This window comes from Procambarus clarkii, chromosome 28 (assembly GCF_040958095.1).
Source record: "Procambarus clarkii isolate CNS0578487 chromosome 28, FALCON_Pclarkii_2.0, whole genome shotgun sequence".
In the NCBI taxonomy this organism is placed as follows: Eukaryota; Metazoa; Arthropoda; class Malacostraca; order Decapoda; family Cambaridae; genus Procambarus; species Procambarus clarkii.
The window spans coordinates 8,097,893-8,114,634 of record NC_091177.1 but is presented as its reverse complement, the minus strand read 5'-3'; the positions used below and the strand labels follow the sequence as shown (position 1 = coordinate 8,114,634).

General features: G+C 45.4%; 3 protein-coding genes across 4 annotated transcripts in view; 2 read left to right on the top strand and 1 right to left on the bottom strand.

Annotated features, from left to right (window-relative positions):
- The window catches only part of Trpm (transient receptor potential cation channel, subfamily M), a 397,144-nt gene that overhangs the window by 65,220 nt on the left and 315,182 nt on the right, over positions 1 to 16,742 (top strand). The window lies entirely within an intron of this gene.
- On the bottom strand, positions 1,413 to 2,735 carry LOC123754876 (protein starmaker-like). Its single transcript, XM_069332605.1, has 2 exons — positions 2,647 to 2,735; positions 1,413 to 2,265 (listed from the first exon to the last, which is right to left on the bottom strand). The coding sequence occupies exons 1-2, from the start codon at positions 2,733 to 2,735 to the stop codon at positions 1,413 to 1,415; spliced, it is 942 nt and encodes a 313-aa protein (XP_069188706.1).
- Positions 2,851 to 4,173, top strand: LOC123754875 (involucrin-like). The gene is made up of 2 exons (XM_045737210.2): positions 2,851 to 2,885; positions 3,411 to 4,173. The coding sequence occupies exons 1-2, from the start codon at positions 2,851 to 2,853 to the stop codon at positions 4,171 to 4,173; spliced, it is 798 nt and encodes a 265-aa protein (XP_045593166.2).

Below are 16,742 nucleotides of genomic sequence, written 5' to 3'. Positions count from 1 at the left end.
CACAGGCGTGACCACGGGCTGTGCCAGCTGGCAGATCAATAAAAAGCAACACTCTCGCTTGTGGTCATAATGACCGCTCTTTCCCTCTCAACATAATAATCAAACGAATAATAATAATAATAATAATCACACGTAAATCACTTTAACGTGATATATATATATATATATATATATATATATATATATATATATATATATATATATATATATATATATATATATAATATAATATATATATAATATATATAATATAATCAGTGAGAAGATCCGCTAGAGCTGTGAGGTATTGTGTCACGAGTGTGTGGTGGCCTCGTGGTGCAGTATGTGACTTGACAATGTCAGGGTCAGAGGTTCGCGCCCGCCTCACAGCCCAAGTGGATTTTCTCAATAATAATAAAAATCTAACTTTTAAAAATGTCAAGTAAAGAAATATTAATACAACATTATTATATTAATAAGAATCAAATTAAATCAGAATCAAATCAAATGAAAAGAACAGGAAAGAAGGGTTATCTTGAGATGATTTCGGGGCTAAGCATCCCTGCGGCCCGGTCCTCGACCAAGCCTCTTTTCTTTTTTGTTACACATTCCTAGGAAGCAGCCCGTATCAGCTGTCTAACTCCCAGGTACCTGTTTATTGATTGGTGAACAGACGCATCAGGGTGAATGAAACTCTGCCCATTTGTTTCCCCCCTCCGCCAGGAATGGAACCCGGAACCTTAGGACTACGAATCCCGAGCGCTGTCCACTCAGCTGTCAGGCCCTTTATCAGGACATTCCTCTCCCCCCTCTTCCTCCTCCTGCTCCTCCTCCTCCCCCCCCCCTCTTCCTCCTCCTGCTCCTCCTCCTCCCCCCCCCCTCTGTTCCTCCTCCTGCTCCTCCTCCTCCCCCCCCTCTTCCTCCTTTTCACTCCACCCCCCCTCTAGCAAGGCTGTATGATGACGTCACTATGTATGTATATCCGCTTTGGCTCTGTTTGCCAGGTGTCCCCGAGGGCTGTGTCCCTGTCCCTGTGTCCCTGTGGCGCACCGACCCCTGCACTCTGTGACCATCGTTATTCAGACCTCTCTCTCTCTCTCTCTCTCTCTCTCTCTCTCTCTCTCTCTCTCTCTCTCTCTCTCTCTCTCTCTCTCTCTCTCTCTCTCTCTCTCTCTCTCTCTCTCTTCTCTCTTTCTGTCTTACATTTCAAATTTCATATTAAGACCACAGCCTACATGATGCCAGTGGCTAAACAACTCGGTATAATGCCCCTTGCTTGCTTTAAGGTCATGTGCTTGTGCTTGTGTCGCATCAAACTGTGGACTTGACCTCTGCCCCTGGCAACGATGACTTCGCAAGTTGCTTTGACAGGAAATAGTCAACGACGGTAATTTTGCAGCAGAAAGCGTCCACCTGGTTTATGTCAGGAGTTATCAGTGACCTCTGTCTTGGTCCTCCGTGTCTTGGTCCTCCGTGTCTTGGTCCTTCGTGTCTTGGTCCTCCGTGTCTTGGTCCTCCGTGTCTTGGTCCTTCGTGTCTTGGTCCTCCGTGTCTTGGTCCTCCGTGTCTTGGTCCTTCGTGTCTTGGTCCTTCGTGTCTTGGTCCTTCGTGTCTTGGTCCTTCGTGTCTTGGTCCTTCGTGTCTTGGTCCTTCGTGTCTTGGTCCTTCGTGTCTTGGTCCTTCGTGTCTTGGTCCTCCGTGTCTTGGTCCTCCGTGTCTTGGTCCTTCGTGTCTTGGTCCTCCGTGTCTTGGTCCTCCGTGTCTTGGTCCTTCGTGTCTTGGTCCTTCGTGTCTTGGTCCTTCGTGTCTTGGTCCTTCGTGTCTTGGTCCTCCGTGTCTTGGTCCTCCGTGTCTTGGTCCTCCGTGTCTTGGTCCTTCGTGTCTTGGTCCTTCGTGTCTTGGTCCTTCGTGTCTTGGTCCTTCGTGTCTTGGTCCTCCGTGTCTTGGTCATCCGTGTCTTGGTCCTCCGGGTCTTGGTCCTCCGTGTCTTGGTCCTTCGTGTCTTGGTCCTTCGTGTCTTGGTCCTTCGTGTCTTGGTCCTTCGTGTCTTGGTCCTTCGTGTCTTGGTCCTTCGTGTCTTGGTCCTCCGTGTCTTGGTCCTCCGTGTCTTGGTCTTCCGTGTCTTGGTCCTCCGTGTCTTGGTCCTCCGTGTCTTGGTCCTTCGTGTCTTGGTCCTTCGTGTCTTGGTCCTTCGTGTCTTGGTCCTCCGTGTCTTGGTCCTCCGTGTCTTGGTCCTCCGTGTCTTGGTCCTCCGGGTCTTCGAGTCTTTGGTCCTTCTTGAAGCGCCTGAGGGAAGCGTCGCTTGATATGCGTCATCTGTGATGCTCCCGGACTGGCTGCCTGGGCCTCTCTTGTTGCTAGTACTGCAGCATGATGCTACGGTGGGTGATGCTGCTGATGCTGGCATTATTACTTCTACTAATGTTGTGGTTTTTGCTCCGGATGTGGAATTCTATGTTTCTTTAAATATTGGTGCTAATACAGCTTATACTTATGTTGCTGATGCTGATGATGATTCTGACTTCGTACCAAGTTATGTAGTCCAATACCAGATGTCTACCACTCAACATGGATATATTGTGATCCTATCTGGACGACTCACGGGACTGTCAGAGTTTATGGCCTGTGTCCACCACAGAGAAATCGAGGTCCTCTGTGCTGGCCGACTGTGGCAAGGCTTCTTCTGATGTCATTAACTTCATTGCGTCTTGCAAGCCAGCCCTAGGAGCTTCTGTAGTGTAAACCGTGGAAGCCATATTGGTCAGCTTCCACCTTGTTACAAATACATTTCCAATCACTGTGGACTGGGGCACCAAGGTCTCAACATGTGCCTGTTGCAGACATTGGTACCGCTAAAAGAAAGTTGCCTGCATGGTTGACGTGGTCGGCTGTGAGGTGGACCATCTGTTACCCACTGCAACATAGAGCTGGGCTTCATCTATTCTCTCCAACATTGGGAAACCAATTTTTCGTCCACCTTGTGCCGCCCGTTTTCTTTGTCTCTGCATCCACGTATTCCAGTGTTTCCCTGCCTCATCCTGGCTGGCGAGCGGGTGACACCCTCACCCTCCTTATCATCCCATGGCACTGATCCCTCCAGTCAGTGAACATGTCGCTGCTCTGTTGCTTAACTGTCACTGGTCACATAAGATAAAGTGGACTCTTGTGACGTCTTAGTGAGAGTGTGTGATAAAATATGGGAAGGAAGCGAACAATTTTAGAAAAAAGAGTGAATCAGTCGAGCGAATGTTTCCTTCAGTCACCTTCTTAAATATCTTCGTTCAGTTTTAACGACATACACCAAGGAACTGACTCAGCATCAGCAGCATCACCCACCGTAGCATCATGCTGCAGCACTAGCAACAAGAGAGGCCCAGGCAGCCAGTCCGGGAGCATCACAGATGACGTATATCAAGCGACGCTTCCCTCAGGCGCTTCAAGAAGGACCAAAGACTCGAAGACCCGGAGGCTCAAGACCCGGAGGACCAAGACCCGGAGGACCAAGACACGGAGGACCAAGACCCGGAGGACCAAGACCCAGAGGACCAAGACCCAGAGGACCAAGGCACGGAGGACCAAGACCCGGAGGACCAAGACACGGAGGACCAAGACACGGAGGACCAAGACACGGAGGACCAAGACACGGAGGACCAAGACACGGAGGACCAAGACACGGAGGACCAAGACACGGAGGACGAAGACACGGAGGACCAAGACCCGGAGGACCAAGACCCGGAGGACCAAGACCCGGAGGACCAAGACACGGAGGACCAAGACCCGGAGGACCAAGACCCGGAGGACCAAGACACGGAGGATCAAGACACGGAGGATCAAGACACGGAGGATCAAGACACGGAGGATCAAGACACGGAGGACCAAGACACGGAGGACCAAGACACGGAGGACCAAGACACGGAGGACCAAGACACGGAGGACCAAGACACGGAGGACCAAGACACGGAGGACCAAGACACGGAGGACCAAGACACGGAGGACCAAGACACGGAGGACCAAGACACGGAGGACCAAGACCCGGAGGACCAAGACACGGAGGACCAAGACACGGAGGATCAAGACACGGAGGACCAAGACACGGAGGACCAAGACACGGAGGATCAAGACACGGAGGACCAAGACACGGAGGACGAAGACACGGAGGATCAAGACACGGAGGACCAAGACAGAGGTCACTGATAACTTCTGACATAAACCAGGTGGACGCTCTCTGCTGCAAAATTACCGTCGTTGACTATTTCCATCTAATACACCTTGCAAAGTCCTCGGTGTGAGGGGACAGAGGTGCAGTGTGGTACACCACACACAGCGAGGGCACACTCTGTGTATCAGGTGGTGTTGCCAATTCTCAGCATCATGGACTTATTTTAATAAGTGACACAGTTCGGGATTTAAAGAACATTTGGAGCTAGAAACTGAGGTAGATTTTATCCATAATGATCGTGGTAGTTGACAGATCTACCTGTTTTAAAAGGTAACCTAACGCGAGAGAGAGAGAGCTGGGAGGGTGGAGGATGAGCTTGGTGGAGGTTGGAGGTCAAGGCCTCATCCAACTCTGCAAGGAACAATTTTTTCTCTATTACAAAAGATTTCCACAAAGCTGACAGTTCGCGCGATCGTGACAATCACAGTTAAAAAGACAGATGTCCCGAGCGAATCAGTAATGACAGTCAACTCAAGGTTGACTGTCATTACTGCCACAAGGTTATGTGAGCTCTGTAGCCTTAAAGTCACAATGTAGGACGGAAAACAAATGCCGTTTTTACCCATAGGGTTATAAACCTTTGGAACCTCCTACCCGTCGAAGCCGTAAATGCGAAGACAATACTGTACTATATTTTAAAATCCCGGTAGAAAAAAAATAAGGTAAAATGATGGGGGCCCTTTGACAAGCCGTCGTCTTCCTGTTCCCGTCGAGGCCGCTAGAAAAATGGCGGCCCTCTGGTAAATCCAGGTAAACTTTTGTATCACCGGTAAAATATGTATATACCATACTAAATTGGGAGTGGCTGACCACGCTGCTCTGGAGGTAATGCTCCAGCTGACCCCGGTCAGGGGATGGGGAGCCGGTCGGCCGAGCGGACAGCACGCTTGGCTTGTGATCCTGTGGTCCTGGGTTTGATCCCAGGCGCCGGCGAGAAACAATGGGCAGAGTTTCTTTCACCCTATGCCCCTGTTACCTAGCAGTAAAATAGGTACCTGGGTGTTAGTCAGCTGTCACGGGCTGCTTCCTGGGGGTGGAGGCCTGGTCGAGGACCGGGCCGCGGGGACACTAAAAAAAAGCCCCGAAATCATCTCAAGATAACCTCAAGATAACCCCTGGAGAGTCAACCAGGAGAGAAGCATCATGATAGTTTCGGGGGGGGGGGGGGGGTAGAAATAGCCTAAGCTACTCTATCCCTTTGAGATGTATTTCTTTCTTGTCTCAATAAACATACTTGAACGACAGTTCCGGTGTGGGACTTGGCCGCTGGGAATTACAAAAATCTGTAATGTTTTTAGAGTAATATATCAATACAAGTTAGTTTAGTTTATTTATTATGCACCCCATACCCATCTTGTGGGCGGTAGTGGAAAGGGTTACAGAGGCACATAATGGGCTCAGGGACTGAACCCCACAATTCATTTAGCTAAGCAAGTTACAGTCTTGATGAGCTATAGTTACAAAATATCAATACAATATTGGGGTTCTGTTAGTCTTGATAACATGCGGAAATGTTACCTTTTTATAATATTATTTGTATTCCTTTACATTTTCATCAAATTAACTTAGTAATCTGAAATGAATTTACGTAAATAATTATTCCCTAATTCTGCCCAACGTGGGTAAAATTAGGTAAATATTCGATAGTACTACTAATAAGCCATGATTATAATATGATAATTAACAAATATATAACCCAACCCACATATGAAAGTGACGATGTTTCGGTTCGTCCTGAAAGCTAATTAAATCGAAACCGGTTTCGAGCACTGATAAGAACACTACAAACCACAACAGCTTGGTGAAGCTATGCACCAGTCTTGCGGTTGTGCTCAAGGTATGAGGTTGCCAGTCCGCCAACCACCACAATGTTCTACCACACGTAACAAATTCAGTAATAAAGACTTTGCTTTTTTATTTGGAGTTTGAAAGTTCAGCGGGTAACCGCTGGAGTCGACGGTAGGGGGGAGGGGGAGGGGGGGGAGTACTGTCTGCCAGGGATGATAGTGAAGGGTAGGGGGTGTTCGGTCCACCTGGGATGATAGTGAGGGGTAGGTGGTGTTCGGTCCACCTGGGACGATAGTGAGGGGTAGGGGGTGTTCGGTCCGCCTGGGACGATAGTGAGGGGTAGGTGGTGTTCGGTCCGCCTGGGACGATAGTGAGGGGTAGGGGGTGTTCGGTCCGCCTGGGACGATAGTGAGGGGTAGGGGTTGTTCGGTCCGCCTGGAACGATAGTGAGGGGTAGGTGGTGTTCGGTCCACCTGGGACGATAGTGACGGGTAGGGGGTGTTCGGTCCACCTGGGACGATAGTAAGGGTAGGTGGTGTTCGGTCCGCCTAGGACGATAGTGAGGGGTAGGGGGTGTTCGGTCCACCTGGGACGATAGTAAGGGGTAGGGGGTGTTCGGTCCACCTGGGACGATAGTGAGGGGTAGGGGTTGTTCGGTCCGCCTGGAACGATAGTGAGGGGTAGGTGGTGTTCGGTCCACCTGGGACGATAGTGAGGGGTAAGATGGTGTTCGGTCCGCCTGAGACATATTGAGGGGTAAGGTGGTGTTCGGTCCGCCTGAGACATATTGAGGGGTAAGGTGGTGTTCGGTCCGCCTGAGACATATTGAGGGGTAAGGTGGTGTTCGGTCCGCCTGGGATGATAGTGAGGGGTAAGGTGGTGTTCGGTCCGCCTGGGATGATAGTGAGGGGTAGGGGGTGTTCGGTCCGCCTGGGATGATAGTGAGGGGTAAGGTGGTGTTCGGTGTGTCAGGGTATCTCGTGTACTGATGAGATGATGACCGAGAAGGGTCGTTTAATTACAGTTTACACAACAATGAAAAAAAAAACATTTTAAATGAGAAGAGAGATGGGGTATTGTTAATGTGGTGATGGCAAGACGATGACATGATAATGATGATAATGATGATGTGATCGTCTCGATAACATGATGATGACAATGTGTCCAGCGTATGTAAACGGAAATCTTGAAGACTCGAGACTAGCCAATCAGAGGCGTGAGTGTTCGTATCTCCCGCGCCGGGCGCCAGGTGAGCCTGGTGCTCCAGTTGCCTCCCAGCCTCCAGGCAGGAGAGATGTGAGGGCAAGATGAGCCTGGTGCTCTAGTTGCCTCCCAGCCTCCAGGCAGGAGAGATGTGAGGGCAAGATGAGCTAGAGGCGAGGTGTCGCTAGTCTCCGTACGCCCCGCTACTCTTAATGACTCGATAAACATTAACAACGATTACGGGCTATTCATGCCCGTGCCACCTCTTGGGTGGCTTAATCTTTATCTATCTATCTATCTCTATTAACAACGATCTATCTTGAGATGATTTCGGGGCCTTTTAGTGTCCCCGCGGTCCGGTCCTCGACCAGGCCTCCACCCCCAGGAAGCAGCCCGTGACAGCTGACTAACACCCAGGTACCTATTTTACTGCTAGGTAACAGGGGCATAAGGTGAAAGAAACTCTGCCCATTGTTTCTCGCCGGCGCCCGGGATCGAACCCGGGACCACAGGATCACAAGTCCAGCGTGCTGTCCGCTCGGTCGACCGGCTCCCGACGATACACCCATCCTCCCGTTAACAACACTCGAAAATAGTGTGTTGTAAAGATGATGTTGCCAGGTAGACGATGATGTGTTAATGTAGACGGGGACGTGGTGATGGTAAGGCGGCCTATAAGAAGATGGTATAGCCTGCGTGATTCCACGGGAGACATCTCCCGCCACGCAGGGTGCAGTCGCACCTCCACATATCTCCAGTATCAGCTCTTGATACTGGTAATGGCGCAAAAAGGCCACCACTTACGGGCTATTCATGCCCGTGCCACCTTTTGGGTGGCTTAATCTTTATCAGTCAATGATAAAATAGGACCTGCAGATAGCAGATAGGACCTGCCCGAAACGCTGCGCGTACTAGTGGCTTCACAAGAATGTAAATACTGTACTATCCATTGTATTCTCACAAACCCAATGTACCTTCTTGTATATATATATAAATAAATATATATATATATATATATATAAATGATGCGTGGTTCATCCCAGTTACAGCCCCGCTCCTGTGCCAGGTCCACTATGGGCTCACCATAGTGGACCATAGTAGCCCCGTACTACTTGGAACTTATTGTTCCGAGTAACTGAATCTAAAACAACAACTGCGTGGTTGTTACAGGCTGTTCATGTCCGTGCCACCTCTTGGGTGGCTTAATCTTCATCAATCAGTCAATCAGCGTGGTTGCTTCGTCTCACTGATAATTAAAATAATGACCCACTTACCTGACAAGTATTATTGACTTCATCTTCTGCAGCTGTCCGTGGGAAGGCGTCAACATGAGGCAATCTTCACCTGCGTGTTGTGAAGCGTGACTCCATTTCAAGGAAACCGTTTCGTCACGAAGACGATAATATGGATCAAATTGGAGCCAAGAATTGGTTTGAGAAGACTAATCCAGATAAATGAATTATATATTTAATCTATAAGAGTTAATTTACTTAGATTATTTTGTTTTGTTATCGTTTTCCATCGGTGTGAGAGTGTCGGCGTCACGGACTAAGTTATGTCAGACTTGGGCGACGGTGTACGAGCGTCTGTCTCCGGTGCGTCCAGGAGCGTTTCCTGCCTGGTACTGGTGACTGCGGTATGACACAGCAGGAGGAACTACGGCACGAACTCTGGCGAGGAAGTGCTGGTCCACGTCCTCCCTCAGGCCGGCCACTGGCGACTCAACATTCCATTGTTGTTGTGGAAGTTTCAACCATTTGCGTTTACTCTGACCTATTCTAAAAGAAATATAATATATATGCATACTCATCTTGTTCTGCTTTTCTGGGATAGTGATCCAGCTCTTCGGGTCTGTCTTTTCTATAGTCTGGTGTGATGAAGAAACAAGCAAGGCTCTCGTTATTGTATTTTTATTAATAATATATTGAAAACCTTAAAAACGTCAAAACACGTTTGTTATCGAATATATTTTGTATTTTATGAGTTCATATTAAGATGTTGAGTCTTTAATGTTGTATAGCGAAGGCCATTTATCTTACAGGATGGGCGTTCGATCCCCGATGGTCCAAGTCCGTATTTCCCTTCCAAATATCATATAATCTTAACCCTTTCTCCTGACAATTTCCTTCCACACTAAAAGGTTAAATTAAGGGAGAAACGATGCGTGGGGTCAGGACCCCGGCGACCGTTCCCCCACACTGCCCGCCACTCTCCCTTCTTCCTGGAGATTGATTGATGAAGATTAAGCCACCACAAGAGCTGGCACAGGCATGTGCCATATATTTTATGAGTTTGTTGTTGTTGATTTAGGGGCGATGACGATCGTGGGATGGGATGCGCCCCGGCATACCTGTGAATGGTTAATCGCGAAGCCTAATGGCGAAAAGAATGTTGCTTATCAGCGGAAACTAATGTGCCTCGCTGATAAACGGACAGACGGGCAGATGATTGGGGAGCCCCAAGAGTCCCTCAAACAGGGGGGGACAACCACCGGCCCCGCCCCACACAGAGAACACCAGGTAGTAAAACCAAAAACTCGGCCCCAACTAAAACGTAAAAATCATCCAGTACCCCCCCCCCCCCCCCCCCGGCAAAGCAGAAGCCAGCCCACCACTGGTGCACCGGGAGCCCACCAAGACCCACCAACTCCCGGCACCTCTTGGCGAAGAACCAGCCAGAAAACTTTCCAAATCTATCAACTATCCTGTGACCCAAGACGTCGTAACAATTCGGACAGTTCATTAGGAATACCAAACGGCAGTATTAAAATCCAAAATCGTGAAACAGAACGTGATCCGGCGGCTCCCAGGCGGAGCAGGTGTTCAGACGTCCGTTCGTCGTCAAGGTTGAACCAGGAGTCCTTCAGATTTTTTGAGTGAATGTGATCTTTGGTCGTGTAACATCTTGAAGTGCCTCTGGGGCCTGTGTTTTTGAAGAATAACTGATAAAGATTACGCCACCCAAAAGGTGGCACGGGCATGAATAGCCCGTAAGTCGTGGTCCTTTTGAGCCATTACCAGTATCATTACATGATACTTACCAGTATCATTACATGATACTGGAGATCTGTGGAGGTGCGACTGCACCCTGCGTGACGGGAGATGTCTCCCGTGTTATAGTAACGATCAGGACCATACCGAAGTACAACGAAATTAGAAATTTGAAATGTGAACTATTGAGTTGGATAAACCGGGAAACTATTTTTTTTTTTTACTTGTGTTGCTTTGACAAACTAAACTAACCTAACCTAACCTCCTTAGGCCTATAATTTAGAATAATTCACTGTGTCGGGGGGACAGGCAGCCAGAGTGTATTCATACACGTTTGGCTTTTATCGACCCCCGCCAAGGCCGAATTACTGGCCCCACCCAGGATGTAACCTCACAACAAGCTGACTAACTCCTCGGTACCCCCGTCACTGCTAGGTGAACAGCGGCATTGGGTGAAAGGAAATGTTCCCAATCATTTCTTCCCCACCCGGGATTCGAACCCGGAAATCTCGATTGTGCGTCAAGAACGAACCCGACTGTACTACCGGGACCCTGAATATAATATAATATACATATGTGTGCTATACTAGGCCTTGGAATATTTAAGTTTGTGTTTTAGCTTCATATATTTTAAAAGAATTCCTTACTAGCCAGTAGTAATAGTAGTAGTAGTTGTATCTAAAAACTAAGTACGTACGAATTCGTGACTATTGACGATCGTCACAACAGGTACTATCTAAAGAGGAGGATGGGTTGTGTCAGAACCTGATTGACCTGAGGGCCGCCAACACTATAGTGGCCTCGACGAGGACAGCCTTGTCGAAGGTCCCTCCATGTACGTTGATGATCCTGTCCAGGTGGATTTTAATTAAAGCCGAACTGAGTTTTGGCATTTGCGGCTTCGGTGGGTAGGCGGTTCCATGGGTTTATAAACCTGTGGGTGAAAAAGCGTCTCATGTTCTCAGTTCTACATTGAGGTTTGTTGAGCTTGAAACCGTTGCTCCTTGTTTATTACATCTGACCTTTTGAAGAAAGTGTCTTTATCAATATCCTCCAAATTGTTCAATATTTTAACAATTTCAATGAGATCCGCCCTGTCATGCCTGGTATGCAGTGTTGTTAGGCTTGTGGGCCTCAACCGTTCCTGACACGAGAGATTGTTCTTACTGATTGAATTGAGAACTTACTTGATTGAGATTGAAACTTTGTAAAATCTCTTTATGTATGTACCTTACCTAAATAAAAATTATTATTATTATTATTATTATTATAGATGACTTAGCTCTGGAATGAGGTGTGTTGCCCGGTGTTGCACTTTCTCCACAACAGCTATGTCCTTCTGAAGATGAGGTCTCCGTGCCTAAATACAGTAATCCAAATAGCAGTCCCTGTGGTGTAGTGGTAAAGATACTCGCCTGGCGTTTCGCGAGCGCTTTATCCTGGGTTCGTATCCTGGCCGGGAAGGATTTACTGGGCGTCGATCGTTAACTGTAGCCTCTGTTTACCCAACAGTAAAATGGGTACCTGGTTGTTAAACGATTTGGCGAGGTCGTATTCCGGGGAATATAGGATTAAGGATTTGCTGGAACGCTACGCGTGCTATAGTGGCTGTACAAGAATGTAAGAACTCTTGTATATATAAATAAATAAATAAATAAATAAATAAATAAATAAATAAATAAATAAATAAATAACATGGGGGCGTACCAGAGATTTATACAGTTGAATCACTACCTTCTTTTCCTTAAAGTCAAAGGTGCGCTTGATTATCCAGTGTTTGGTTAGCTTTTCTGACTGCTGCTCCTACCTGTTGTGCAACTTTTAGTAAGTGGTGGATTTTGACTCCCAGGTCCTTTTCTTCATTAATCTGCTGTAATGTAATGCCATTGATTTGGTAGTTGTGGCTTGGGTTGCTATGCCCCACATGCATGGTCTTGTATTTGTCGATATTAATTAAAAAGCATTTGCCAGTCTTCTGACCATTTGTATTCATATAAATCTCTTTGTAAGGCATATATATATATATATATATATATATATATATACGTATATATAAATATTCATATTTATATACATACTAGCTGTACCCGGCCACGTGTTACAGTGGCTCAGCAACGCATGTCCCCTCGTCCTCTCAACCATTCCTCACTCCCCCGTCCTATATATATATATATGCTGGTTAGCATTGTAAATATGTGGCCACGTCTGTGGTAGAAAATAATAATAAAAAAAAAATCCCCCGTCCTTTCGTCCTCCCAACCATTCCCCACCCCCCATCCCCTCGTCCTCCCCACCATTCCCCCCTTCCCCATCCCTTTGTCCTCCCCCACTGCAGTGTTCCCTCGTCCTCCTATAACCCTTCCTCACTCTACCGTCCCATCGTCCTCCCCACCATCTCTCACTCCCCCATCCCTTCATCCTCCCTACCATCCCCTTGTCGATAAAATCATCAACGGGAGCATTGTTCGTCGTCTTTTTCTCTCGTATTGACATCCAGAATGATGATATTTGTTACCACCGACGGTACTAAATAAGGATCCCTTCTTTTGATACTTACTCAAACTGTTTGACTTGCAACAATGATTGAATCTGTCTGACATTTATTAATGTATCCCAGTGGTGTGTTTTTCATTTTACTTGTAATGGTTGTGATGTGTATGTGATAAGGCCACATTTTGTAATCATGTAATCTTGTACAATACAGCTCCCTATATTTATATAAATAATTTATATATTATATATACATTATATATGGCATATAAAATACGAGTCAAATTCACCGAGCAATTTATCGGCTGTCATTCAGAGTAAAGAAATTGTTGGAAGTAAATTTTTAGCATTCTGAAACGTGTTTATCAATAAGTGACTGCGTGGGAGTGGGATCTAGCTCCGTGCCACCTCCTAGCTGTATACCTGGACCACTAACATTCTACACATTAACATTTTTATCATTTTTTCTTAAAAGTTATGGATGGAATTGACTTCAATAACCTTTCAATGCTTTCCACTTGCAGACCATCCATACAGGAAACAAGAACTTCCTTATGTCTCAACAACTTAATTGCTTGCCCAGCTTCCACCAATGTTCCCATGTTCTACCTTGCTTTAATTTAAATAGGCTCTCTTTGTCGACTCGTCCCAGGATCCTGTATGCTATGATCATATTCCTAACTGCTTCTACGTTCCTCTAAAGTTATGAGGGCAAGTTCCCTCGGCCAGTCTACATAGCTGAGCCCTTTCAATTATGGTACTAATCTAATTTCAAACATCTTGACTTTCTCAAGTTTCATATTGTGCTTTCATGTGGGTTCCATGCTGGTACTGCATACTCTAAGTAATAGTCTCACATAGGTGGTGTGTATGGACTTGAATGACTCCTTGTTTAGATCCTTAAATAATTTTCTTATGTTTGCTAACTTCCTATACTGATGTTAACCTGTTCACATGAGCTTCTGGTGTTAGGATTATGTCTACTCTCAGTTTTTGGCAATTACTTTACACTTGTTGGATTCAATTCCAGTAGCCATTTATCTGCCCACTCCTGATACTTATCAAGGTCTTCTTACAGCACCCTACAGACCTCTTCATTTCTTACCCTCATCTGCAAATATTGACATGTAACAGGTCACTCCTTTTGTGAGGTTATTTACATAAATTAGAAAGAGCAATGACTCTAGGTCGTGTGGGGCACCACTTTCCACTCCTCTCCAGCCTGATATATCCACTTTGAATGTTATCCATTGTTTCCTGTCCATCTGGTACTTCTGTACCCAATCCAGTGCCTTTCCCATTATCCCAGCTTGTCTCTCAATCTTGTGTATTACTCTTTGTGAGGGGACTGTATCAAAAGCTTTCTGGCGCACTAATTAGATGTAATCTACTTATCCTTCTTTCTTTTATTATTTTGGTGATCTGTTAAGTTTGTTAAGCATGATTTTCCCCTGTAAAGCTGTGTTGTGCCTGTTATAAAATTTACTCTCCCAAAATGCTCTAGTCCTTTTTTTGATTATTTTTTCCAACGTCTTGCATAAAATGCATGTTAATGACACCAGTCTATAATTTAGTGTTTCATGTATCTAACTCTCCCGTCAACAGTGTAATGCTGAATACTATAATTAATGGGTAACACAAGATCCTTGCAGCTGTCTTCAGTAACCATGGTGATCTGGCATGGTCCTAGTGCTTGACACCAAGAAAATTCTCCCTGGCTTGGTGTCTTCTTTAGATAATTATTTACTGCTATGGTCCTAATGCTTTTGCTACAATCCAGTTCCTCCAACTGTCTTTCTACCTCTTCTACATTATTTTCTAATTATGTCTAGTATTGTTTTTGGCCATCTGTTGTCACTTCCCCTTGGAAACCAGTCTAGTTCCAATTTACATACCTCATGGAACCTCTCGAGTTCTTGCCACACTTCTTTGTCATTCTCTATGAGTGTTTTTTCCTGTTCCCACAGTCTGATCACATGGTCTTGTACTGTTTTTGCTGCAAGCTTAGGTTAGACCTGCTTGTGCCACAATGTTATTTTCAACCTGCTGCTCTCCTGATTCCAGTGTACTCATTTCTGGCCCTCTTAAGTGCCTTCCTATCTTCCTCTATACCCCATGTCCCTATACTTTTTCTATGCTTTTTTTGTCGTATTCTTCTCCTCCTTACACTGTTGACCCATTGGTTTACTGTTCTTTTGTCCACTTCCCTTCTGAGAGGTATGAACTGTTTTGTGGCTTCTTTGCATTTTTGTGTTACAAGTTCCATCTCATTTGCTGACTTTATCTCCATTTCGGTCTCCCATTAAACATCCTGTAGATAGTCCCTAACCCTCCTGCAATACCCTCTACTGTATTTAATTACACAATTTTATCCTATTTCTGACTTTCTCTCTGTTTAATAATGACAATGTAATCAAACAAAATAGCGCAGTGGTCACTGCTCCTAATGGCTCCTCATATTTTGTTTTCTGCATCTTCATTTTGGGTAAATACCAGGTTTCGGGTAATTGTTAGATCACCTCTTCTTTCTCTTTTCGGTTCCTTGATATGCTGCAACGGTAAGTGTTTGTCTGTAGTGTCCACTGATCTTGCTCCCCAAGTTTCATCTCACCCATGAAGATCATTTGTTAACCAGTTTATTTCCATGGTCAATTTAAGAGGTTAACCAATCTATTTAGGAGGCTTGGTCAGGGACCAGGCCGAGAGGACATTGAGCCCTGAAATCATCGCAAGATATGGTTAAAAATCCCCAAGTATTGTACTAGGATTTTTGCTCTGGCTTTCTTTAAACTTGTTTGGTTGCATTTATGATATTTCTACCTTGAATCTTCCTGTAGTTAATTAAGGGTTGCTAATAACACTTACTACTATCTTCATGGTCCTCACTGTTTTCATACCTAGTATGAAATCCTGTTGGGTAGTCATCTCCGGAATTTATCTCCTCAAAGTTACAATGTTGTATCAGTAGTGCTACTTCTTCTCCCCTACTGTTTACTCTTTTGCCTTGATACCCGGTATCCTCCTTTGGAATATTGTACTGCATTATTTATTTTGTTTGTCAGTTTTGTCCAACTGCAATGATATGATGTAGTTCTTCCATCCATTCTTGCAGGGATAATGTAATTTGGACTTTAAGGAAAAAAGATTTCATTCCATCAGCTGTACATAGGTTAATCTGGATATAGGAGTAGTGAACACAGTTACGAGTGATATGATGACAGTCAGCAGTTTTTTCTGGAGCTGGCAACCAGCATAATCTCTCTAGTCAATATTTTGTACTTTTTATAATTTTCTTATGTAGATTGCCATAAGCCTTAGCATTCTAATAATTTAATTATAATTCACACAAATACCACGTATAATACACTGAATGATGACTGACTGAATAAGACACGTCTTTTTTGTGGCACGGTGTATTTGTTGTGGGTGTTGTTTTTTATTAGGCCATGTTAGAGGGTGACAATGTCCAAGAGTGTTCATTAAGTTGTGATTCAATATCAAATAGGAATTCTAATGGTGTCTCATGGCACCATTAGACATGACTGGGGTATCTGATTTAGTCTCCGTGGTGTAGTGGTAAGACACTCGCCTGGCGTTCCGTGAGCGCTATGTCATGGGTTCGTATCCTGGCCGGGGAGGATTTACTGGGCGCAATTCCTTAACTGTAGCCTCTGTTTAACGCAACAGTAAAATGTGTACTTGGATGAAAAAACGATTCTTCGCGGCAGGGGATTGTATTCCAGGGACCTGCCCGAAACGCTACGCGTACTAGTGGCTGTACAAGAATGTAAAAACTCTTGTATATATCTAAAAAAAAAAAAAAAAAATATGACTGAGTTTTTTCTTGGCAAAGGGAAAAAGGGGCAAACATCATGAAACATTTATAAAACTGTATACAGTATAAAGAAAAACAAAGCATCCATCAGCAAGGAATTGTGTGGAATTTGAAGACAAGTTGATCACAAAGTAAAACACTCATCAGAACATCTCAAAAGAAAAGAACAATCGTACTACTATGTAATGCTGCAATATGCACAAGATTAGAGAGATAAAGAAGTCAAAGGTATCAAAGC